This window comes from Oncorhynchus gorbuscha, linkage group LG12, assembly GCF_021184085.1.
Source record: "Oncorhynchus gorbuscha isolate QuinsamMale2020 ecotype Even-year linkage group LG12, OgorEven_v1.0, whole genome shotgun sequence".
NCBI classification, from domain to species: domain Eukaryota; kingdom Metazoa; phylum Chordata; class Actinopteri; order Salmoniformes; family Salmonidae; genus Oncorhynchus; species Oncorhynchus gorbuscha.
In genome coordinates this window covers 19,408,433-19,435,224 of record NC_060184.1, presented here as the reverse complement: position 1 = coordinate 19,435,224, position 26,792 = coordinate 19,408,433, and the positions used below count along the sequence as shown (strand labels likewise).

The window sequence follows — 26,792 nt, the reverse complement described above, 5'->3', positions numbered from 1 at the left end:
GGCGGTCCTCATGAGAGCCAGTTTCATCACAGCACTTGATGGTTTTTGCGACGGCACTTGAAAATACTTTTAAAGTTCTTGAAATGTTCTGCATTGACTGACCTTCAAGTCGGACTGTTGATTCTCTTTGCTTATTTGAGCTGTTCTTGCCATAATATTGAGTTGGTCTTTTAATAAATATTGCTATCTTCAGTATACATTGTCACAACATAACTGATTGGCTCAAATGCATTAAGAAGGAAAGAAATTCCACAAATGACCTTTTAACAAGGCAAACCTGTTAATTGAAATGCATTCCAGGTAACTACCTCATGAAGCTGGTTGAGGGAATGCCAAGAGTGTGCAAAGCTGTCATCAAGGCAAAGGGTGGCTACTTTGAAGAAACTCAAATATAAAACATGTTTGGATTTGTTTCAACACTTTTTTGGTTACTGCATGATTCCTTATGTGTTATTTCATTGTTTTGATGTCTTCATTATTATTCTACAATGTAGAAAATACACACATACATATATATATATATATATATATATATATATATATATATATATAAACTACAACAACAACATGAAAGGTGTGACTTCCAGACTTCTATAGGACATGCTCTGCAATAGAACCATGGGCACTGTGACTATAAATTGTTTAAGAAGCAGGGATGGTGGAGAGGTGTTTCCAAGGGTGTGTTTCTCTGTGTCTCAGAGGAGCAGCTGTCTGAAGAAGCCATTAGAGTGGACCCTTCATAGTCACGCCCTCCTAGAGCAGGGGAGACCCGATCTAATTGGCCAAGCTTTGATGTGATGCACATTCTCTAACCTTCTCAATGCAGCACGTACCACTTAACTTAATACACTTTTCTTTCATCTGCTAAGCCAATTAATTTGTAGCGTGGAATAAAATATAGAAGAGAAAAAAGCTCATTTTGAGACTTTGTGATGGCGGTGTGTTACCATATGATATATTTGAAGCTTTGTGTGAATGTTTATTATGATGCGTAGTTGTTATGGAAAGCTGTTCGTATGACTGATTGTGTCATGAGATCATTGCATATGCTGTAATATTTCATTCTTAATACATCGAATAATAACAGAAAGAAAAAGGAGCAATTTCTTGCCATTTTCTACTATAACGGATTCAACATGATGAAAGCGAACTAGCCCCTGAAATTCTGTCATGGCATTCTGAGAATGTACTATTAGACCAGGGGAAAGTTCTCTGACTCATTTCTGCCTTCCTCGTTGAAATAATGACTCGAGGTGAGCGCAAAAAAACGCTTTAGACTTCAGAGTATACTTGCCGTGTGTGTGCGGGGGGGGCACACATGTTTGTGTGTGTGTGTCTACCTGCCTGCCTGCGTGTTAAAATGTGGAAGTGAAAGTGAGTGTGCGTGTGTTTGTGCGTGTGTGTGTGTGTTTGTGTATCTGCTTATATGTAAATGTGTGTGTGACTCACCACACCTCCACCCCTCATTACTCCCTCTCTCTCCCCACCTCATCTCACCTCCACCCCTCATTACTCCCTCCGTCTCTCTCCCCACTCACTTCACCTCCACCCCTCATTACTCCCTCCGTCTCTCTCCCCACCTCACCTCACCTCCACTCCTCATTACTCCCTCCGTCTCTCTCCCCACCTCACCTCACCTCCACCCCTCATTACTCCCTCCGTCTCTCTCCCCACCTCACCTCACCTCCACCCCTCATTACTCCCTCCGTCTCTCTCCCCACCTCACCTCACCTCCACCCCTCATTACTCCCTCCGTCTCTCTCCCCACCTCACCTCACCTCCACCCCTCATTACTCCCTCCGTCTCTCTCCCCACCTCACCTCTGCTCCACCCCTCACCTCCATTACTCCCTCCGTCTCTCTCCCCACCTCACCTCACCTCCACCCCTCATTACTCCCTCCGTCTCTCTCCCCACCTCACCTCACCTCCACCCCTCATTACTCCCTCCGTCTCTCTCCCCACCTCACCTCACCTCCACCCCTCATTACTCCCTCCGTCTTTCTCCCCACCTCACCTCCACCCCTCATTTCTCCCACCCCACCTCACCTCCAACCCTCATTTCTCCCTCCCCATCTCACCTCACCTCCACCCCTCATTACTCTCTCTCTCCCCACCTCACCTCACCTCACCTCCACCCCTCATTTTTCCCTCCCCATCTCACCCCACCTCCACCCCTCATTACTCTCTCTCTCTCTCCCCACCCCACCTCACCTCACCTCCACCCCGCATTACTCGCTCTCTCTCCTCTCCTCACCTCACCTCACCTCCACCCCTCATTACTCCCTCTCTCTCCCCATCTCACCTCACCTCCACCCCGCATTACTCTCTCTCTCCCCACCTCACCAAACCTCCACCCCGATTACTCCCTCTCTCTCCTCTCCTCACCTCACCTCCACCCCTCATTACTCCCTCTCTCTCCCCATCTCACCTCACCTCCACCCCGCATTACTCTCTCTCTCCCCACCTCACCAAACCTCCACCCCCATTACTCCCCCTCTCCCCACCTTACCTACACAGCAATGGGAAAACGTTATTATATTCTCTCAGGCAAGATGTGAAAGGAGTGGGATGAGCATTACTGAAGGTATCATAATGGAATGCTACAGTACATTTCCCCCATGCATTTCTCAATTACACACTAGTCATCTAGGCTAACAGCACTCAGGTACTGTTCTGTTCTGAGTCTGCCTCCTTCAGCAGGACCAGGGGAGCTGGCTGGTTTACTTCAGCCAGCCATTCCCTCAGATGACCTTCACTCTGCAGAGAAAGCAGTGATCAATCCTGCCATGACTCACTGCTGGCCAACGCCTTGACAGGTGGAGTCTGGGCTTGGTTTTTTATGAGCTCTCCCAGTAAAAAGCAAGTCTTTTGGTGTGGAGGAGTAAGGTCATGGAGAGGGAGAGACTATTTTGCTTCCCAAATAGCACCGTATTCATCGGCTCTGGTTGAAAATAGTGCACTAAATAGGGAATAGGGTACCATGTGGGACATATCCACAGGCTCACCCTTTGACATGATAACTCCTCTATTATGTTCCATCTGATACCAGTCGTGTCCAGGCATGTCATTCATCAACACTGCCTCATTGTCATGAGTAGTTCACAGTGTGCTTTTTCCCAAACCTCAGTCATCTACAGCAGTGTTTCTTAACTCCAGTCCTCCAGTACCCCCAACAGTACACATTTTTGTTGTAGCCCCGGACAAACTCACCTGATTAAACTTGTCAACCTATCATCACGCCCTCAATGAGTTGAAACAGAATTTGTCTGGGATTCCACACAAAAATGTGTGGAGTTGGGTCGTCACTAGTTACCACAAGCACAAAGTCATAAACCCTGCCTATTTCTACAATTGGTCTTCTTAAGATGTGATTTTCAACCTAACCATAACCTTAACCACAATGCTAACCTTATGCCTGTCACATCTGCTCCCGCTCTTCCCCCCTGGTGCTTAAGGGCGCCAGGCTGCCCTGCATCACGTACTCCTGCCATCTATTACGCACACCTGCCTTCCCTCGTTACGCGCATCAGCAATATTGGACTCACCTGGACTTACTCATCATCTGTTTATTACCTCCCCTATATTTGTCAGTTCCCCTGCTCTGTTCCCCGCTGCAGCATTAATTGTTTTTTGTCTGTTTTATTAGTTTGCTGACGCTGTTCCTGTCTCGTTCTTTATTCAATGTTTGACTCCCCGTACCTGCTTCGTCTCTCCAGAGTCAATTCATGTGACTATGCCTAACCCTATTCTTAAATTAAGACCAAAAAGACTATTTGTTTTCATGAATTTTTACAATATAGCAATTTTTGACTATGTGGCTGTGGAAACTACTGGAAACCCTGGAGTTGGTAACCCCTGGTCTAAATCATCGTGTGTTACTGAAAAAGTACATTTGACAAACAATTTCAAAGTCAGACTCAGTATTGGGTTGCAGAGAGTTCATGCAGAGCGTTCATATACTGACTTTGGCACATGTTTACAATGAGAGACTAACACATACATGTAGAATTGACTTTTGTTGCTTTAGCCTGGTCTCAATGAAGACCCTCACAGTACTGCACTGTATGCACAGACCTCACACTAAATGAGATTGATAGGCAAGGCCGGGCCGGACACATGTGTATGCTGCAAGTCATGTAGCATGTTATTGAGCACATAGGCCTAGACTGCAGGACTGGCCAATGCCTGGCTGGCATTTTGCCTTTCGAGGATATTGAAAATGTGTCTATGGGATGGCTGTTCCATGTGGATGGAACTGGGGAGAGCATAGAGGGATCAAAGAGAGGCATAGGTTTTGTTCCCTGAATGCACCCTATGCCCTAATTTTGATGAATTTTGACCCGGTTTAGGTCAAAAATAACACACTAGATAGGGAATAGGGTGCAATTTTAGACACAGCTATAGCCTCCCCTCAGTGAGTCAGAGGTCTTCCCTGTAGTTTTCTATGGCCAGGCTCCACTCACCTGGATATGGACATTCCTTCATCTGCTCTGCTCTCTCTCCCTCCCCCTCCCCCTCCCTCCCTCTCACTCTCACTCTCTCTCTCTCCCTCCCTCTCCTTCTCCCCCAGCCCTCCTTCTCCCTCCCTCTCACTCTCTCTCTCTCCCTCTCCCCCAGCCCTCTCTCTCTCTCCCTCTCCCTCTCCCTCAGCCCTCCTCTCCCTCTCCCTCTCCCCTTCTCCCTCTCCCCTCCCTCTCCCCCAGCCCTCCCTCCCTCCCTCCCTCCCTCTCTCTCTCTCTCTCTCTCTCTCTCTCTCTCTCTCTCTCTCTCTCTCTCTCTCTCTCTCTCTCTCTCTCTCTCTCTCTCTCTCTCTCCCCCTCTCCCCCAGCCCTCACAGGACATGGTAAAGCTGCCTGCTGGGTTTTCCACCAGACACAGGCTGGAATGTGACCCATTCATCAAATAGAGAGCAAATCAATCACATAGCTAATATCGCTTCATCACAGAGAGCAGGCCCTTATCAGGGTGTGGCGTGTTGAGTTTAGATAGAGTCCAGATCCAAGGCAAATCAGATCTGATGGTCCTATTGTCTGGGAGTGTGCCAGGCAGGCTCAAGAGGACAGTGGTAGAGAGTTAGTGTGTTTGTTGGGAGAGAAACATCTGCTGCTGTGGTACAGATTCAGTTTCAGCACTACTGCATATTTGTTTGTGTTTTTACTACAAATTGTCGTTCCTGGTTGTGCGTGTGTACTGTAGCTTCCTCCCGTGTGAGAATTACGCTGTGAGACAGTTTCTTATTGGATTAGGCTGACTCCTTAGCAGGCGGGCAGGCTACAGCACTAAAGAGCATTTTTGTCCATTGTGGGCTGGTCTGTGTTTCTTTCTACTCATATTAAAGAGATTCTTTGGTACTTTTGAATACTTTTTAGCCAGTAGTTCTGAAAGTAGCACTCACAAGCCAAAAGTGTTCCCTGAAAATAGCTTACTACATCACATTTGCATTATGTAATTTGTTCTCTCTCTCTCTCTCTCTTAAAAAATAATTTTTTAGTCGCCAAAGTAGCGGTGCATCTCTTTAAGAACCGTAATAGGGAGGCTAGAGGCTGAGGCTGAGACCAGTCGTTCAGTCCCAGAGGCCTAGTTTCATGGTGTGAGAAGAATGGATTAGAACAGTTTGTTTCTATTAAAAGCCTATGGAAGAGGGAGCGAGCGATGTCTGACTGTGTGTGGTCCTTTTGATCAGACACTTCAATACAGAGACATCAGATTAGCAGCAGGCTGTGTACTGTACTGTATGTGTAGGAAGCCTATCCCCAGTCTCCACACACCACAGGAGGTTGGTGGCACCTTAATTGGGGAGGACGGGCTCGTGGTAATGGCTGGAGCGGAATCAGTGGAATGGTATCAACTACATCAAACATGTAGTTTCCCTGTGTTTGATTCCATTCCATTTGCTCTGTTCCAGACATTATTATGAGCCGTTCTCCCCTCTGCAGCCTCCACTGCCACACATTGATGATTCATCATACCAATGGTAGTTGTCCCAGAAATGTTTTAATGTTAGATAATGTGCCAGCCACCTGGTATCTAAATAACCTGAAAATGTGGTACAGGACTCAGATTTCACAGTCTCTACCATTTTAAACCTGGGGTATTTTAAGTAATGAGAGATCAGGCAAAAAAAAACCTGGTGGGTACACTTTGACATCACTCTTTTGATTCATTCATGTATTTTCATCTGTGAAGTCTCTGCCATTATAAATCCATTGACAGATTAGACTGCTAAAAATAAGGGGGGACTTAGTGTGCAGCCTAAACCATAAACAAACAAACTGTAGTTTCTCCTCTGCCCTGTCTGCCTGCGTTTTAGGGAGTCATTTGTGGTTCGCCAGAGGTTGACCTCAGTCAGAAAGTGGCGGCGCGCCGCGGGACGAAAAAAGGACTGTTTATGTGTGAGTTAGAACAGTGACTTTCTCGCAGTCAGAGGGGATGAGGCCAGGCAGGCATGTCCAGTCTGTGCGTGGGTGCTCTGGCTAGCCCACAGACTAGAGCTAAAACGCTTAGGATCATGCTTAGTCAGACACAGCGCATCAATCATTACCTTCCAAGAGCTGTGCTCCCAGGTTGTCACTGGAAAAGTAAATGTCTCTCCTGTCAGCAGACCTCCTCCTGGTCCAACGTGTCATTTCAGCCAGCCTCTGGCCCTCATCTGCAAATAGCAACAGCCTGCGTGCGCTTTTTCTCCCCGAGATCCCTCTATCCAGAAGGAACACTGCATGACCTCCTACATCAGTCAATGTTGTATTTTCTCTGCTCTTGACTTCAAACGTGAGTTGAAAAGGAGAGAGTGATGTTTGGGAAACACAGCAGTCAGGTGTCAGGGCCAGAGTAAGACTCCAGCAAGACATCGACATATGTGAGGGGGGACTTCACTTTGAGGCCCAGTCTATTGTCGTATCTTTTTAATTGAAGAATCCAAAGGGATGGATGGCCATGGAAGGTTGCCCTATAAAACACCCTTCTGGCCCTCTGACTTTCATTCTGACTGACTGACTGCTGGGGAAAATGCTTATTTTTAAGCTGTGATAAACATTAGGTTTTTCTTCACACCCACTGTCTATCGCCTTGGTTTCATCACGCATGAAATAAATCATTTGAATGTGAGTTACATTAATTCCCCTACACTTGGAATGTCCTCCTCATTCACCTCTTTGTGTCGACCTACAACAGGAAATGTGTGGCCAGAAAGAGCACCTATAAAAAATGGAAGTTGGATAGCTTTAGTTGCATGAGGTTGTCATTATACCTCAGATTCAAATCAACATAGAAAATACTCCAGGCCATGATTCTGCAGCTTTTTCTGCATGATTCTGCAACTTTTTGGCATGAAAATCAGACAGAGCTCCTGTTCTTTAAAAATGGAAATAGTTGAAAGTGGCGGTGTGTCTGTGAAGTTATAATTACACTAGACCTGAATGGGACTTCTCTCTCATCTGTTCTATTGAGTCATTGAAAAGGCCAGACTGTAATAAAATACTTTCACACTGCCATGGAATGAATAACTAACCATATCTGGTGGAGCTCTATTAATCTGCACAGTATCTCTACAACACACTATACTCTGAAATGTATAGAAACCATTATTCATTTGCGTTTATTTCGATATTTGTGGGCTGGATGAACCTCTTGAGATGGGACATCTTGTTTTCGAGGGCGTTTTGAGAAAAAATAGTTACATTACAAACAGAATCAATATGAAAAAGGAAAAACAACATAGCCTGTAGATACGGATCCTTTTGATAGAAACTCTATTGTACTCATTTCAACCAACCATTTTCAACCTGCCTCTTCTGCAATAGATATAGTTCTATAATGGTACAATCTATAATGGTTGGCCCTCACAAGACCTTGGCTGCACTCACGTCTCTCTCCACCCCTCCCTCCCGCCTTGGTCTGGTCTGGAGGACTTGTTAAGATTCAGTGTTTTAATCAAGCAGAAATCAATAGCTCCAGAGATATATATTGATCTCTCAGGCCCATGAGTGTAAGATTGGCCATTGGCCCTGTAAACATTTGGCCGGTAGCCCTGTAAACAGTGGATCATGTAAACAAACCTTGGTGGTTTTATACATGTTGTATTGTAGATATGTAGTGATGTAATAATGTTATATGATGTACTGTTTTTTCCTTTGTTTTATATGTAATGTAAGTGCCTTAATGTGTTTGGACTCCAGGAAGGGAAGCTGCTGCCTTGGTGATCCCTAATAAATACAAATACAAATAATTGAAGAAGGTATGAAGGGTAACATATGTCTGGATTAAGGGTTCAGATTTGAGCACCATTGATACTAGATAGCATTGGTCACATAGCAGCAATATTTGTCCATAATAAGTAACAACAACATGTGGTGTAGGAGACAAAACCACCGACCAAAAAAATACTTCAACCAGTACTTATCTCAAAGAGCAATGGTGAGTATTGCTCACATACATAACATGTGCATTGCTCACATACATAACATGTGCATTGCTCACAGACATAACATGTGCATTGCTCACAGACATAACATGTGCATTGCTCACAGACATAACATGTGCATTGCTCACATACATAACATGTGCATTGCTCACATACATAACATGTGCATTGCTCACAGACATAACATAACATCCACCTATGGCAGTGATTGAAATGGCACTATTGTAATCACGCTGATCATCACCACAGATGCAGTCAGTGTTTCCTCCCTCAGAATATTTCCAGTGTGTCTCAAGACTCTCACGTACAACAAGAGTGCATATGCTAATCAGTGGATTTCTCTTCTCAGTTTGAGTCACCTACAGAGGTGTCTTAACCCACACTAACCACAGTATGTGTCACATCTGTGCTTACTTCAACCATAACCTTTCAGTTCGTGCCCTCTCAATGTATTTCAGACACACATGGGTTGTCTTACGTACACCTCCTATCTCCTTCTCTGACTGATCACGTCTGGGTTGCTCCAACTTGTTGACTGTTCTGTGTCAGCCCCTCATTGACCTTATCATGACTGTCTAAGACAGTGGTTCCCAACCTTTTTCGGTTGCTGTACCACCAGCTGAATGTTGCTCTGCCCGGAGTACCCCTGAAGTACCCTCTCATGTGCATTTTACCAGTAGACCTATGGTCTCATGAGTCACGTACCCCCAGAGGTCCAAGTACCCCTGATTGGGAGCCACTGGTCTAAGGTATGGGGATTCCATAGGAAGTGGTGTTACTAGTCGAGTCACCACTGTAGGAGGCCAAATCACGAAGATGTTGCATATGAAATAATACATCACTTGACTTGTGTGTATGATGAGTGGTGAGTGGTATCATTTATTATTAGAGGATTTGTTCATGATCTGTATGGCATTAATTTCACAACATTTAATCTAACCTACTCTTCTGCTTGTCTTAGTGTGCACATGCAGACTCATTATCCCCAGTCACATACATTCACATGTGTTGCAGCCTCACCTCAGCTCCCAGAATAGCTCTCTTACACTCCTGTCAGTGTTTCTGCCAGGAGGTCATCTGACCTGGTATGGGCACTGGCAGACAGTCACTCTGTGTCTGTGTAATGTGAGCAAGGTCCCCTCAGCTGGGCCAGGACCCGGGACACTTCATGTGTTGATATGTGTGAACGTACTGCAACCCCCTCACCATAGCCAGCCACAGTGCAAGTCATGAACTGACAGCAGCGTGTGCAGGCAGACAGTGTATCCCTAGACAACCTTAGTGACACACTACATTACATCCATTTATGTGACCTTATAGCATAGTAGAGGGAGTGAGGCTATGTGTGAGACAGTTATATGGAAACTCTAGACAGATTATCCAGTCCAGTCTGCTGTAGTTGTCTATGGTGGATCTGTCATTCTTTATCATTCAATTGGCATTAGTATATTAGTATAACCATGTTTCCTTTATTCATCTTCTTGTCAATTTGATTTTAAGGAACACATTTTGCAGCTGTTGAGTTTAAAGAGGAAATACTGCAGGGTGTCAATGTAAAAAAAAAAGGAATATCTGACCATCCCATTCACATTTCAAAACTGAAACTGTGGTTCAAAAGCAATAACTAAGGTCTTCATTAATGAATCTATATATAAAAACATAATGAATGAGTGATAGCCTTCACATTTTGGAGAATGGACAATCCGTACAGTATGGCTCTCTTACTTCCAAGTGTATAATATTGCTTCTTGTAAGAACTGGGGTTAATGGGGCATAACAAGACAACTGTAAATAACCATAGAAACAGGAAGGATTGTCATGTGAATTTTTTTCACCATGGTGGAGCTTTTGTCTGTCTCAAATGTTACCCTATTCCCTATGTAATGTATAACATAGGGCTCTGGTCAAAAGTAGTGCACTACATGGGGAATAGGGTGCCATTTGAGATGCAATCTTTGTCTTCAGCTCTGATTTCTCAGAGAAACGTATTATTTATTTATGCTCAACGTAGATGAATTACAATCAGTCATCACCCTGAATGAAGCCTTTCATCTCTGCCTTATGGTTTAATAAAAAATAATCATAAATAAATAAAAATAGCTTGGTAGCGTCTCTTTCTGATCTCTGCTGGGGATCTTGAACATGTCTGTGCTTTCTAGTTCACACATCCATGCACACGCTACAACTGAGAGAGAGCACTTGTATCTATTCTTACAACGCTAGATCGCTAGATATCACACCTTCAAGGGTGCTGTGAAAAGCTGCTTTTTCACTTCTATATCAACGAATGAATGCCCTCCAACGCACTCACACATACATGTTCACACCACACACACTGAACGACACCCTCAGCCTTTGAAGGCTTCTCGTGGGTGGTTCTGTGTGTCACCTCCTTCCTGTGAGAAGAGTTTCCATTTGCAGGTTGTTGTTGTTGTTTTTTTCCATTAGTAGGTGAAGTTTTATTTAATTGCCAAATATCTCATCAACATTTTCATATTATATATTTGTTTGTCTCTGGTGGATTTTTTTGGTGTTTTGTGTAAATCCCTCCACCGGGCTCCTCTCCAACACTACCCATAACCCCCTAGTACCCCCCCCCCATTAATAATTCAGGGAATAATCCCACCTCGGACACACTCCTCCCAGCAGCCCCATGGTCTGCCAATCACCAGGCTTAATTAGCACATGCGCCCAGCCGCCCATTCAACAATCACCACACAGCTCTGGTTCTAGTGGCAACGCTCAAATTCCTTGCGGTAACCAGATTCATCTGAAATACCCCCAACTACTGTATCTCCCTTTTGGCAGTTTTTTTTCAGACCAAGCTGATGTGATGGTGTGGGTGGTTTGCTTGTTTCAGACCAAGCTGATGTGATGGTGTGGGTGGTTTGCTTGTTTCAGACAAAGCTGATGTGATGGTGTGGGTGTTTTGCTTGTTTCAGGCAATGTGATGCAATGGTGTGGGTGTTTTGCTTATTTCCGACCAAGCTGATGTGATGGTGTGGGTGTTTTGCTTGTTTCAGGCAATGTGATGTGATGGTGTGAGTGTTTGCATGTTTCAGGCCAAGCCGATGTGATGGTGAGGGTGTTTTGTTTGTTTCAGGTGAAGTTGATGTGATGGCTAGGGTGTTTTGCTTGTTTCAGACCAAGCTGATGTGATGGTGTGGGTGTTTTGCTTGTTTCAGATCAAGCTGATGTGATGGTGTGAGTGTTTGCATGTTTCAGGCCAAGCCAATGTGATGGTGAGGGTGTTTTGCTTGTTTCAGGTGAAGTTGATGTGATGGCGAGGGTGTTTTGCTTGTTTCAGACCAAGCTGATGTGATGGTGTGGGTGTTTTGCTTGTTTCAGGCCAAGCTGATGTGATGGTGAGGGTGTTTTGCTTGTTTCAGGTGAAGTTGATGTGATGGCGAGGGTGGTGTTTTGCTGATGTGATGATGTGATGGTGTGGTGTGTGTTTGTTTCAGGCCAAGCTGATGTGATGGTGAGATGGTGTTTTGCTTGTTTCAGACCAAGCTGAGGGTTTTTTGCTTGTTTCAGACCAAGCTGATGTGATGGTGTGGGTGTTTTGCTTGTTTCAGGCAATGCAATGTGATGGTGAGGGTGTTTTGCTTGTTCATGTAATTTGATGGTGAGTGGTGTTTTGCTTGTTTCAGACCAAGCTGATGTGATGGTGAGGGTGTTTTGCTTGTTTCAGATCAAGCTGATGTGATGGTGTGAGTGTTTGCATGTTTCAGGCCAAGCCGATGTGATGGTGAGGGTGTTTTGCTTGTTTCAGGTGAAATTGATGTAATGGTGTGAGTGTTTGCATGTTTCAGGCCAAGCCGATGTGATGGTGAGGGTGTTTTGCTTGTTTCAGGTGAAGTTGATGTGATGGCTAGGGTGTTTTGCTTGTTTCAGACCAAGCTGATGTGATGGTGTGGGTGTTTTGCTTGTTTCAGATCAAGCTGATGTGATGGTGTGAGTGTTTGCATGTTTCAGGCCAAGCCGATGTGATGGTGAGGGTGTTTTGCTTGTTTCAGGTGAAGTTGATGTGATGGCGAGGGTGTTTTGCTTGTTTCAGACCAAGCTGATGTGATGGTGAGGGTGTTTTGCTTGTTTCAGACCAAGCTGATGTGATGGTGTGGGTGTTTTGCTTCTTTCAGGCAATGTGATGTGAGGGTGTTTTGCTTGTTTCAGATCAAGCTGATGTGATGGTGTGAGTGTTTACATGTTTCAGGCCAATCCGATGTGATGGTGAGGGTGTTTTGCTTGTTTCAGACCAAGCTGATGTGATGGTGAGGGTGTTTTGCTTGTACATGTGATGTGATGGTGAGTGGTGTTTTGCTTGTTTCAGGTAATGTGATGTGATGGTGAGGGTGTTTTGCTTGTTTAAGGCCAAGCTGATGTGATGGTGTGGGTGTTTTGCTTGTTTCAGGCAATGTGATGTGATGGTGTGGGTGTTTTGCTTGTTTCAGGCCAAGCTGATGTGATGGCGAGGGTGTTTTGCTTGTTTCAGGCCAAGCTGATGTGATGGTGAGGGTGTTTTGCTTGTTTCAGACCAAGCTGATGGGATGGTGTGGGTGTTTTGCTTGTTTCAGGCAATGCGATGTGATGGTGAGGGTGTTTTGCTTGTTCATGTAATTTGATGGTGAGTGGTGTTTTGCTTGTTTCAGACCAAGCTGATGTGATGGTGTGGGTGTTTTGCTTGTTTCAGGCAATGTGATGTGATGGTGTGGGTGTTTTGCTTGTTTCAGGCCAAGCTGATGTGGTGGTGAGGGTGTTTTGCTTGTTTCAGATCAAGCTGATGTGATGGTGTGAGTGTTTGCATGTTTCAGGCCAAGCCGATGTGATGGTGAGGGTGTTTTGCTTGTTCATGTAATTTGATGGTGAGTGGTGTTTTGCTTGTTTCAGACCAAGCTGATGTGATGGTGTGGGTGTTTTGCTTGTTTCAGGCAATGTGATGTGATGGTGTGGGTGTTTTGCTTGTTTCAGGCCAAGCTGATGTGATGGTGAGGGTGTTTTGCTTGTTTCAGATGAAGCTGATGTGATGGTGTGAGTGTTTGCATGTTTCAGGCCAAGCCGATGTGATGGTGAGGGTGTTTTGCTTGTTTCAGGTGAAGTTGATGTGATGGTGTGAGTGTTTGCATGTTTCAGGCCAAGCCGATGTGATGGTGAGGGTGTTTTGCTTGTTTCAGGCCAAGCTGGTGTGATGGTGTGGGTGTTTTGCTTGTTTCAGGCAATGTGATGTGAAGAAGTGGGTGTTTTGCTCACGTCAGAGTTTTTCTGTGGTTGATTTGGCCCAGGTGCCTGTGGTTGTTGAGCTTCTGCAGAAAGGGTTCTGTAATGATTGAACTGATCTCAGGAGGAGGAAGGGCTTTTAAACATCGATACAAGGGAGACGTGAGAGGAATTTGCTTGAGGTGCAGAAATTAAGGTTAGTAGTTTGTGATACTCTCCAAGATTAGACACACAAAAGAATGTACTCTGCACTTATTACATTTTTACCATGTAAATAACATCAAGTTGCTAGGTAAAATTCCGGTATCTGGATGTAGGGGATTACCGTATCCTTCTTGAAGACAGCCATTGCCTCATCTACCATCAAAATATATTTTTTGTTTTAAATTTCCAGCTCAGAAATAAGCAGTTAATAATAATAATAATAATGTATTACATTTCTATAGCGCTTTTCATGACAATCTCAAAGCTCTAAGGTCTCTACTCTGTTTCTCTAGACTCTATAGTGTGATCACAGTGTCAATTTGATAGTTGACACAGAATATGATGCAACTGGGAACATTATTTACATTTGTGTCCATGCGGACCAGATAGCCCAGGTCCACAGGTAACTCACGTCACAAGTATGTTACCATATAAGACAGTGTTATGACTCATCCTACTTTCTGACCTACAATGTGGGAAATCATGATTCATGCAAGCTGCAGCTTAAGCAGAAAGAGGCCTAAAATACTGTGGTATGCCGTCACACTCACACACACGCATAGTGAAACACACACAAACACATCATACACACACTCACATATGCACAGATGTACTCAGTACTCAGCAACAGATAGCGAGACAATGAATTTACCCGAGTGAGAAGGAGAGTTACAGAATGACTGGCCCAGTTGAGAAATCCATCTGAGGTAATACGAGCACGTTTGTCTATATTGTGTTTCCAGGCATGAGCTTCATAAGGTGCATTTCTGTCAGGAAGTGGTTTTCTGTGTTGTTATTTGTTGGCAAGCCACATAGTTGTTGTCTCAGCACTGTCGTAAAGTAGATTCTGCGATTAAAGCCATTTAAAGCTGAGTGATCGATCCAACCTCATTACATCTTGGTCTAAATGAGAGACTGCTTCAAAACATCTTGTTAGTTGTTACTGCTTGCGTTGACACACTCATTTGACTAAAGCCCTGTGCGATGGAATTAATGAGCTCTGATTTGATTCTCCATCATCATTAGAATTAATTTGATACTCTCAAGGAGAGTCATTTTTCTCTGTAGGTAACACCATTAATTATAATCCACATAATAATTTACATTTCCTGTTGCTGCACGATTATTTTCCTGCTGTAGCAAACTGGCTCAAATTAAGATCCTACATCTGCATACAGTACGATGTATGCTTCATTTCAATCAGCAGTTAGTGATGACTGATGAGTGAGGTCTCTGATGTGGAGCATATGTAATAACTACTCTGCTAGATACATGTGTAAGGAGCACAACAGCCTGCATGACCACCCTCATGTTTCACAGCAATACGTCAGCATTTTAGCCTACTTTAATCTGGCTAACCGTTGCCATTGATAATTTAAACAGACTATACTATTGTACTTTTCACTAATTGTTTTCTCTTAGATGGTGAATCCCTATGGTGTTCTTAGTATTGATTCACATGCTGAAGGTTATAGCCCTCTAACTGCCTCTATAAGACATGAACTACCTTAGTTGTTAACAAGTTGAATTGTACAGATCTCTTAATGGTGTTACTAAACAAGTCCCCCAGTGCTACGGCAGTGTGCAAAATCAGATGAGATCTCCTGCTCTCTCTCCTCCTTCCCTCTCTCTTCTTTCTTCCCTCCTTCCCAACCACCAGAAACAGAGCGGATCCCATTCCTCTTTGGTCAGCAGGCAAGAGTTTGAGCGTTGGCTCTGCAATAGTGATGGGCATTCCGAGTCTTTTCAGTGAGCTGGCTTATTTGGCTTCAAAATTACCTAAAGCTGCAATATGTAACTTTTTGGGCGAACCGACCAAATTCACATAGAAATGTAAGTTATAGATCTGTCATTCTCATTGAAAGCAGGTCTAAGAAATGGTAGATCTGTTCAACGTTGGCTATTTCTATGCTTCCCTCTCAAGTTTCATTTTTGCATCTTTTACTTTCGGTTTTGTACACCAGCTTCAAACAGCTGAAAATACAATATTTTGGATTATGGAAAATGTATTTCACACCTGTTTAGATGGTACAATGATTTTCTTCAGTATAGTTGCTTGTTTTGTCACATAAACTGAAATTAGACAAACTATTACAATTTTAGCAACCAGGAAATGAAGGAGCAATTTTTGCATAATAAAAATCATCCTAGAACCATGGAAAACTTGCAAATCTCCAATGTAAAGCCCAAAGGGTAGGCTACCATTGTCAGATTGGGAAATGCTCATTTACAGTTGAAGTCGGAAGGAAATTGTCAAGATGCTGGAGGAAACAGGTACAAAAGTATCTATATCCACAGTAAAAAACGAGTCCTATATCGACAAAACCTGAAAGACCGCGAAGCAAGGAAGAAGCCACTGCTCCAAAGCCGCCATAAAAAAGCCAGACTACGGTTTGCAACTGCACATGGAGGCAAAGATCATACTGTTTGGAGAAATGTGCTCTGGTGTGATAAAACAAAAATAGAACTGTTTGGCCATAATGACCATCGTTACGATTGGAGGAAAAAGGGGGAGGCTTGCAAGCCGAAGAACACCATCCCAACCGTGAAACACGGGGATGGCAGCATCATGTTGTGAGGGTGCTTTACTGCAGGAGGGACTGGTGCACTTCACAAAATAGATGGCATCATGAGAAGGAAAAGTATGTGGATATATTGAAGCAACATCTCAAGACATCAGTCAGGAAGATAAAGCTTAGAGAGTAACACTGTGTACCTGTCACGCCCTAACCTTAGAGAGCCTTTTTATGTCTCATTTTGGTTTGGTCAGGGCGTGATTTGGGGTGGGTGTTCTATGTTCTTTAGTTCTATTATTTGTATTTCTATGTTTTGGCCGGGTAGGGTTCTCAATCAGGGACAGCTGTCTATCGGTGTCTCTGATTGAGAACCATACTTAGGTAGCCCTTTTCCCCACCTGTCTTTGTGGGAAGTTAACTTTGTTTGTGGCACATAGCCCTTTAGCTTCACAGTTGTTTTGGTTTGTTAATTTTTTTGTCGGCGACATATAAATAAAGGAATATGTATGCCCACCACGCTGCACCTTGGTCCTCTTCTTTCAACGGCCGTGACAATATCACCTACCATAACCAGGTCTGAGTTACACTGTGTACCACACCTACCATAACCAGGTCTGAGTTACACTGTAGGCCTTCACCTGTCCTAACCAGAGTTACCTTCATAAACCTGTTACACTAACCTAACCAGGTCTGAGTTACACTGTGTACCACACCTACCATAACCAGGTCTGAGTTACACTGTAGGCAACACCTGTCCTAACCAGGTCTGAGTTACACTGTGTACCACACCTACCATAACCAGGTCTGAGTTACACTGTAGGCCACACCTGTCCTAACCAGGTCTGAGTTACACTGTGTACCACACCTACCATAACCAGGTCTGAGTTACACTGTAGGCCTTCACCTGTCCTAACCAGGTCTGAGTTACACTGTGTACCACACCTACCATAACCAGGTCTGAGTTACACTGTGTACCACACCTACCATAACCAGGTCTGAGTAACACTGTAGGCCACACCTACCATAACCAGGTCTGAGTAACACTGTAGGTCACACCTACCATAACCAGGTCTGAGTAACACTGTAGGCCACACCTGCCCTAACCAGGTCTGAGTAACACTGTAGGCCACACCTACCCTAACCAGTTCTGAGTAACACTGTAGGTCACACCTACCATAGCCAGGTCTGAGTAACACTGTAGGCCACACCTGTCCTAACCAGGTCTGAGTTACACTGTGTACCACACCTACCATAACCAGGTCTGAGTTACACTGTAGGCCACACCTGTCCTAACCAGGTCTGAGTAACACTGTAGGTCACACCTACCATAACCAGGTCTGAGTAACACTGTAGGCCACACCTGTCCTAACCAGGTCTGAGTAACACTGTAGGTCGCACCTACCATAACCAGGTCTGAGTAACACTGTAGGTCACACCTACCATAACCAGGTCTGAGTTACACTTTAGGCCACACCTGCCCTAACCAAGTCTGAGTAACACTGTAGGTCACACCTGCCTTAAACAGGAAAACAGGATCTACTCGTTTCAGGCTCTCATCCATTGAAAAGCAACGTTACATTTTCATGTGTGAACATGGCACACTCCCGGCATCTAACTGAATCCCTTACATTAATGTTTCAAGTGCTGGCAGCCTACTGGTTGAAAGATAATAATTTGCTGTTTTTGCTTTTGCATGGGATCGAGGCGTAGTGACATAATATTGATCTCTATCTGGGTGAAAAGGCTCTGGGTACATTTGTTGATTGAGTTGGGCTTTAATGAACACCGGTATAGCCTGACTTGTCTCTGTGTCTGTCTGACACCTCTGCAACCCTTCTCTGTGGCCTGAGGAGACCCAGAGTTAAATACAGCTATACATTGTCTTCTCATAGCCACCCCTTCTTTACCAGTGGTGGTCGATTCCATTTAAGATGAGAGAGGACGCTCATTTTTCTTATGAGCATTTCCTTATTTTTATTTCAGTATATTGGATGACTGCCCTTTATATTCCATTCTCCTAGTTCAATGGACCAGCTATATGTTTAGGCTACTACATGATACTTTAATTCTCCCTATACCCATCATGAGGTTTGCTACAACCTAGTCTATGAATTAATGTATACAACGTCGGTGCACACAGGTCGAGAGCAACAATTGAAGGGGCCAGACTCATACACATAGACAGTGACACATTCAATACAGCTTTGCACACTCTTGTCTGCATCTAACTGATCTAGGTGTAATCATCAGTCCAGCAGTTGCAAACATGAGTTTCTATTGGACAAATTCAGGTATGTTTATCCCTGTTTCGTTCTGTTTGCTTCTGTTTAAGAAACATTTTTCAATGGAATCGGCAGAATGAATACACCCCTGATCACGCGTAAACACAGTTCACTTTCATAGCAGCCACATTGTATTCCTTCTAACATCTACGCGCTCCTCCTTTCACCTTTTCCTTTGCTTGTGGACTTCAATGCACAACACATCAGCTGTCTGCGACCAGGTGAAAAAACCTTTCCAAGCCAAACCATATCATAACCGCTAACCGCTACACATAGCCTACATTGTTGTCATCATATTAGATAAAGTAACATCATAGTCAACATAGCTAACAGAACTAATGTGTTAGTAAACCCACTCAAATCATGCAGTACAGTGTACAGTCAGTAAGCAGTTGAGCAGTTTTACAGGCATGTTCCGGTGGCAATAAATTAGTCAAACTAAAAGCTTACCTTGACTTGGAAGAGTTCCAGTGTTGGATAGTCATACTGTAGCCAGCTAGCTAACATAGCATATGTTTGAGTTGTTTGAGTAGGCTAAAGTAGATAGCTGCATTTGCTAGCTAAGTAAGTGAAACTGGGAAAAAATTATGAAATATAGTTATCTCCCTCTCTCTTGCTTCTCCTTAATTTTTGTGGAACATGAATTTGTTCAAAACAGTTCAGCTATTGTCTTTCTCTCTCTTTGAGTCAACTACTCACCACATTGTATGCACTGCAGTGCTAGCTAGCTGTAGATTTCAGTACTAGATTCATTGGTCCTCTGATTGTGTAGACAACATGTCAGTTCATGCTGCAAGAGCTCTGACAGGTTGGAATACATCCTCCAGAAGTTGTCATAATTATTGTTTCAGTCTTTGGAAGGGGGTGAGAACCATGAACCTCCTAGGTTTTGTATTGAAGCCAATGTACCAAGAGGAGGACAGAAGCTAGCTGTCCTCCGTCTACACCATGGTGCTACCCTACAGAGTGCTGTTGAGGCTACTGTAGACCTTCATTGGAAAACAGTGTGTTTTAATCAATTATTTGGTTACATATTTAGTATAGTTTTATCTAAAAATGATATTTTTTTTCAATGTTTCACTATTTAAAAAAATTATATTCACTGAGGAGGATGGTCCTCCCATTCCTCCTCTGAGGAGCCCCCACTGTTCAATACATACACTACATGACCAAAAGAGACCTGGTCATCGAACATCTTATTCCAAAATCATGGGCATTAATGTTGGTCCCACCTTTGCTGCTATAACAGCCTCCACTCTTCTGTGAAGGCTTTCCACTAGATGTTGGAATGTTGCTGCGGGGAATTGCTTCCGTTCAGCCACAAGAACATTAGTGAGGTCGGGCACTGATGTTGGGCTATTAGGCCTGGCTCGCAGTCGGTGCTCCAATTAATCCGAAAGGTGTTCGATGGGGTTGAGGACAGGGCTCTGTGCAGGCCAGTCAAGTTCTACCACAACGATCTCGACATGTTGTGACCTCTATTACTTAATGCATCATAGATTCAGTGTAAATTCTCTTGTGTAAATTATCCTACAATATAATTTCACGAGTAAAAAATTATATTAATATTGCCAACTATCAATGTCACCTATGTGCTCACTTAAACTACTGTCTGTTATTTAATATCTAATCAAATATATTTATAAAGCCCTTTTTACATCAGCAAATGTCATTAATGTGCTTATACAGAAACATTGCCTAAAAACCCAAATAGCAAGCAGATGAAGCCCAATATACCTTTGTATTATTGATTTCTATATTAGGGAAACACATCTGTTCAGATGCTGTCACCAACTTAACAGCTCTCTGCCCAGCCCTCTCAGGTGTCTGTCTGTCTGCGCCTCTCAGTGATTTGATTTCATTAATCTACTACAATTAACTTACCTAAAGCCCCACACCAAAACCCTTAACAGGCTGAGGAAATAATGACCTTGATGGCCAAGAGAACACAGACTACATGGATTACTACGTCGTCGTTTTCATTCCAATACATGACTTGAAACAGTTGAACAATTACACACGGAGCCCTCCAGGTGGTTGAATAAGCAGAATTCTCTAATGTCCTGTGGGAGGGAGAGATCTGCATGAAGAGAAGCATGCAGGAGCCTGAGACCATTGAGATGAGGATGGGAATAGTCATCTGGGTTGACTTTCATGTTGAGGGTGAGTGGAGGGCTCTGCTCCCTCATTTTAGAGAAAGTACAAAGATGAATGTAGGCATTTATAGGAACATACAGCAGGCAATGGGGCCCGCACATGTTTGTCTTTCCGTCTGTTTGTCTGTCAGTCATAGGATGGGCGATGTTTATGGTATATTGGCAGGGGTTATCTATTTCCCCCAGGCAGACATTTTTTCAATTAGTAGTTTTATCACCTTTAAAGCCATGTTTGACATTGACTGCCTTAGCTGCCTGTTTGACATTACCTCCCCAAGCACATTTGTTATCGCTAGCTACTTAATTTGGTAATTTACAATTAAAGTCATGCTCATCCTCGGAGTAGTTACAGGCATCTGGCATCAGGCCTCCTGTCCTACTGGTACACACTACACAGTAACGCAATGTTCTCTCCCATTACTCGTAGTCTTGCTAGTATTCAATACATACTGCTCAGGTGACTTGGTGTGCGTCCCAAATGGCACCCTACGCGCCCTGGTCAAAAGTGGTCAAAAGTAGTGTACTATTAAGGGAATAGGGTGCTATTTGTGACACAATCCTAATAGTATTACAGCAGCAGACATGGCTTGTTTACTTCCAGCAAATGCCATCATAGAGAGAGAGAGTGGTTCAGATTTTCTGATTAGAAACTATGTTAGAATTAAAGTCATACACATCCTCAGAGTAGTTACAGACTTCAGGCATGAGAACAGTCTCTAATTTTCCATTGTGTTGTCTGTTACGGTACCTCACATCATCCTGTACTCTGTGAAAATGGCTGTAGAGAGAAAGGCGTGTATGTCTGAGGAGGAGTGCTTTGTCATGGCATCCAGGATGTACATGTGGGAAGGGGGTTTGGTCCCTGGTAGATGATGCCCTGTTTCTGAGTTATGTGACCTTTCTGCTGTCATGAGTGTGGCGCGTTTGGCTTTGTTTTGTTCCGCACTGAGAGAGGGGGAGAGAAAGGGAGAGGGAGAGAAAGGGAGAGGGAGAGGGAGAGGGAGAGAGGGAGAGAGGGAGAGAGGGAGAGAGGGAGAGAGGGAGAGAGGGAGAGAGGGAGCGAGAAAGAGAACGAGAGAGAGAGAGAGAGAGAGAGAGAGAGAGAGAGAGAGAGAGAGAGAGAGAGAGAGAGAGAGAGAGAGAGAGAGAGAGAGAGAGAGAGAAACCAGGTGCTGTTGGTAAGGAGCCCCTTATTTCTCCCCTCTGCTCCCCCTTCTCTTCACGTCAATCCCCTCTCTGCACATGCCTCAGAGAGAAGGAGAGGGCACGTCACAGAGCCCATCATGATGCTCTTACTCCCCCTCTCCTCCAGGGCCCCCTAAGCCGAAACGCATCATAATGCCATGTTGTAGGTGACTGAAACCATCCACTGTTTTGTCTGCGTGTGTGCATGAGTAACCCCACTGACCCCATTAACCCCACTGAGCCTGTGAGAGGGGAGGTGACTGGGTTTTACTGGCTAGGCTATAACCTTTCAGCTGGTGGTCTACTATACATAGTGACTAAGCAGCAGTGAGTGAAGGAGTCAGTCAGTTGAATGGACTGAGGAAAGGCTTTTACAGTCAAGGTGCAGACGGTCCACATACAAACCACGAGTCCATTCATACAGTGCATGCAGGTGACAGCTAACTGCAATCCTAAAGGCCTCTGCAGTGAATGTATTGCCAGTGGCTGGTGGATGGTGACCGTATGGGTCTTTGATTGTAGTAGTTCCTTTGTTTACTGTACAGTATAGACACATTGTATTAGCACATGTATTAGCACATTGTGTGTGTGTGTGTGTGTGTGTGTGTGTGTGTGTGTGTGTGTGTGTGTGTGTGTGTGTGTGTGTGTGTGTGTGTGTGTGTGTGTGTGTGTGTGTGTGTGTGTGTGTGTGTGTGTGTGTGTGTGTGTGTGTGTGTGTGTGTGTGCGTGCGTGCGTGCGTGTGTGCGCTTGTATGCATGTCTTTGTTTATATACTGTATAATATTACAACCATGATGTGTAAAGAGCTGAGAACTGACTCCTCTCCAGCCACATTAGTGTTAATCAGTGTTGGTGCTTCAGGAGAATAGAGCTGTGGCTAGGCCGAGAGTCAGCTCTGTTGATGGGTTTGTCGGAAATGTATCACCACACTACCACGCTTTTGATCTGTACAGGAGTGTTAGTCACAAAGCAGGTTATAGCTGCATCAGTTAGTGAAAAGAGCTGCGGTAGAAACAAAATGAACTTTGAAAAAAAAACAAAAAAAGAGCTTTGCATCCCTCAGCAATTCTAATCAGAACGCGACCATAACCAGCTATTTTGTGGTGCGTGTGTGTGTATCGTCCCTGTATTTTCCCTTCCCCGCTGCAAAACAGACTTCTGAAATGGAAGCAAGGCGAACGCACATTCCAGGGTTAGAAATAGCATGTTTGGATTGTTATGAACCTTGCAACCACATCTGGAGACATTATTCTTGGAAGACAGGTCATTATCCTGCCAAGCCAACTGAGAAATGAATGGTGGAAATAAAAAAACTCAACAATAATTGGGACCGACCACTCAGAAAACCACTGTAAATGTCTGGACAGTGGTTACAAACCGCCCCCCGCATGGCCTCACCAGCCCTATCATACCACAGCAAAACATATGAGGGCCTGCAATGATGGCTGGTATAGTAACAGCAGTGAGATCAAATTAGGTTTGTTTTTAAACCTGGAGAGGTAAGGGCCAGAACTCTCTCCCTCATGTAGTTGATGACTACATAGTTTGCACTTTAGTTATTGAGGTGCGTTTTCCGGCCAGCCCACTTCCATTTACAAGACAGGAGTTTCCATTTTCAACAGAGACATTTCCGTTAGCAGGGGAGGGGGGGGAGAAGCCTCCATTCTCACCAGTAGTGTCGTCGTCCACTGAGGCGAGGCGGTGTGTTAGAGCTATTTTACTGATGTTATATTCGGCTTTCTGAGTGAGAGCCAGGACTGCTCCAAATGTGGCACAGTGACTGACAGTCAAGGAAAGCATGGCCTGGCCAGTCACTCCTTTTAATGTGACTGATCACCACATGTACACAAAGTTATCTGTGTTCTACGTGTAGAACCAGGAATGAAGTAGGGGTTGACAAGTAAGCAAACCCAGGCATAAAAGAGAGTCAGTTATAGAGTGCCTCCGTATGATTTATCTGCAGAAGGATAACTGAAACATCGTTGAATTCCTATCTATCGCCAGTGGTTGAGCAGAGGGGAAAATTGGCCTGACACTGACTTCATGGAAATGTGCTGCCGGTTCCCAGAACAGAGCTTCTTATGTGTGTTTTGAAGGAACTATGGAGTCATGCAGCTCTGATTTACTAAGAACAGCAAGCCCTGCGGATGTGAAAACTCATTATGTGATGGAAACAAGTCCGGCAGGCTCTATCTGTGTTTATTACTTGGTTTCTATAGCAATATGATCATTAACAATATTCTTCAGTGGAATCACCTTTAAAGGGATACTTCAGGATTTTGGCAATGAAGCCCCTTATCTACTTCCCCAAAGTCAGATCAACTCGTGGAAACTTTTTATGTCTCTGCCTGCAGTTCGAAAAAAGTTGCTAACTAGCATTAGCGTGATTTCTGACTTTATTGTAACACACATGCTAGTAGATAACATAGAATGCCAGTCATTGCGCTAACACTAGTTAGCATTAGCTCACAAAACTACCTCTAACTTCCGTCCCACAGGATGCAGACACATGGAAATGGTATCCATGAGTTCATCTGACTCAGGGGAAGTAGATAAAGGGCTTCATTGCCAAAATCCCGAAGTATACCTTTAAGAGTCACTTACTCAATAAAGGCAGAACATTGGTACAAACATGTGTTGTTGTCGTAGTGTTGTAAAGCAGTGTTTCCCAACCCTGGTCCTCCAGTGCCCCCAACAGTACAAGGGTTTATTGTAGCCCTTGACAAACACACATCATGCAACTCATTGAGGGCTTGATGATTAGTTAACACTTGAATCAGCTGTGCTTGTCTAGGGTTACAATAAAAATGTGTTTTGTTGGGGGTACTGGAGGACCAGGGTTGGGAAACACTGTTGTGAAGGATCCTTTTTTGCAGAGAGAACCAGTCCTTTTAATTCTCCCTGCACTGTGTGTATGTGGAGCACTGATAAGATGAAATGCTTTTAAATATACATTATGCTTTTCTTCCTTTAGTACAGCCTAAGTGACTGTGGGTGGAAGCGCTTGACTGCAAGGACCAAAGCCAAATATCAGGTTTCTGAGGGATTAAAGCAACATACACAACTGTATAGACACTGTTTTCCTTTACACAGTTTGTACCAGTGCTGGCGAGGAGGCTCGAGACGAGTTTGTATGACTGGTGTTCATTCTTCTCCTGTTTGAGAGTCTTATTATTCTGTGCTGAGTGACACTCATATAGTCCCTCCCGACCTTCTTGAATTAGGAGCCTGAGGACCTTCTTCTCTGTCTGTCTCTGTGAAAGGATGACACCTTTTAGACAGGGAGTGTGTGTTCTGTTGTGCTACTGTATCAGTGTCCGTGTGCATAGGGTATGCAAACTGTTTTTTGTTTGCGTTATGATGTGTGTTGGGGGGGGGGCTGTGTGGGCTGTATACAGGAACAGGAGTCTATGTGGAGGTGTGTGTATGTGGGAGGATGTGTGTTATTGCTTGTGTGTTTGCATGCAAGGGTGTGTATGAGTGGGAATGTGTTAGGTAGTTGCGGTTTGAGAGTGTGTATATTTCCTGGTTATAAGGGGTGTTTGAGAGAGTAAAGCTGAGCTGAGCTGAGGCTGTTTGAGAGTGTGTATATTTCCTGGTTATAAGTGGTGTTTGAGAGAGTAAAGCTGAGCTGAGCTGAGGCTGTTTGAGAGTGTGTATATTTCCTGGTTATAAGGGGTGTTTGAGAGAGTAAAGCTGAGCTGAGCTGAGGCGGTTTGAGAGTGTGTATATTTCCTGGTTATAAGTGGTGTTTGAGAGAGTAAAGCTGAGCTGAGCTGAGGCTGTTTGAGAGTGTGTATATTTCCTGGTTATAAGGGGTGTTTGAGAGAGTAAAGCTGAGCTGAGCTGAGGCGGTCTGATCTGGTCATGGTGTATGTATTCAATCATGGGGCTGACTGTGTTTGGGGCTGGTGAAGTAGGCTGGGCCGTGGGAGATGTGGAGAGGCCTGCTGATGTCAGCCCTGCGGTATGCACTAGCTCACCAACAGGACCCGCCACATTAATCTGAAAGCTGACCCCCACCCCCTTCCACCCCGTTGTGCTTCTATTTCCAGGGCGTGAGCGGAATGTCCGTGGATGAGAAGCCTGAAGCCCCCATGTACGTGTATGAGTCGACGGTTCATTGTACCAATATACTCCTGTGCCTGAACGACCAGCGGAAGCAGGATATCCTGTGCGATGTGACTGTCCTGGTGGAGGGAAAGGAGTTCCGTGGCCACCGGGCCGTGCTGGCCGCCTGCTCAGAATACTTCTTGCAGGCTCTGGTGGTACAGGTCGAGAATGACTTGGTCCTCAGCCTACCTGAGGAGGTATGTATCTACTGTATAACAACGGTGCTTAACCCCTATAACACCTACTGTATAACACATAGTATTAAGAACAACATTCACTCCAATCTGGTTCCTTTGACTGTTTCATCGTCAGCCTGTTTTTATCATTATTCACCTCATAACTTCTCAGTCCAATATCAACTCTCTCTTTGCCATGGATGGTGTTTAGATGAATGGTGTCAGGGAGGATATGAGACATCCTAACAGTGTTTTAATTTAATCTGTGAGGTCGTATAACTGACGAGGAGAGAGAGAGATGTGCTACTGTAGCGACGGTGCTAGTGAGACCATGTAGAACCATGATTACCAATTATCACCTCTCCCTCCACTCTCAGCTCTCATCAGCTCCTCAGCTCTCTGTAGCAGGTAGCACTTAACTCTGTGACTGACGCAATCTCCCTCACACAGCCAACACTTTTCTTCCCCTTCCCAGCACTCCTGTCATTCCAGCCTCTCCCTTTCAGAACCCCCCCAACCCTCAC

General features: G+C 44.4%; 1 protein-coding gene across 2 annotated transcripts in view; it reads left to right on the top strand.

Moving 5' to 3' along the window:
* The window catches only part of LOC123990662 (transcription regulator protein BACH2-like), a 118,188-nt gene that overhangs the window by 42,748 nt on the left and 48,648 nt on the right, over positions 1-26,792 (top strand). Inside the window, exons 1-2 of one of the 2 annotated variants that reach the window (XM_046291390.1) lie at positions 13,181-13,832; positions 26,035-26,289. In XM_046291390.1, coding sequence (XP_046147346.1) covers positions 26,047-26,289 — 243 coding nt within the window. In that variant the 5' untranslated portion in view covers positions 13,181-13,832; positions 26,035-26,046. Of the gene's footprint in view, positions 1-13,180; positions 13,833-26,034; positions 26,290-26,792 lie in introns of those variants that run through there. The other variant, XM_046291389.1, reaches the window with a different exon arrangement.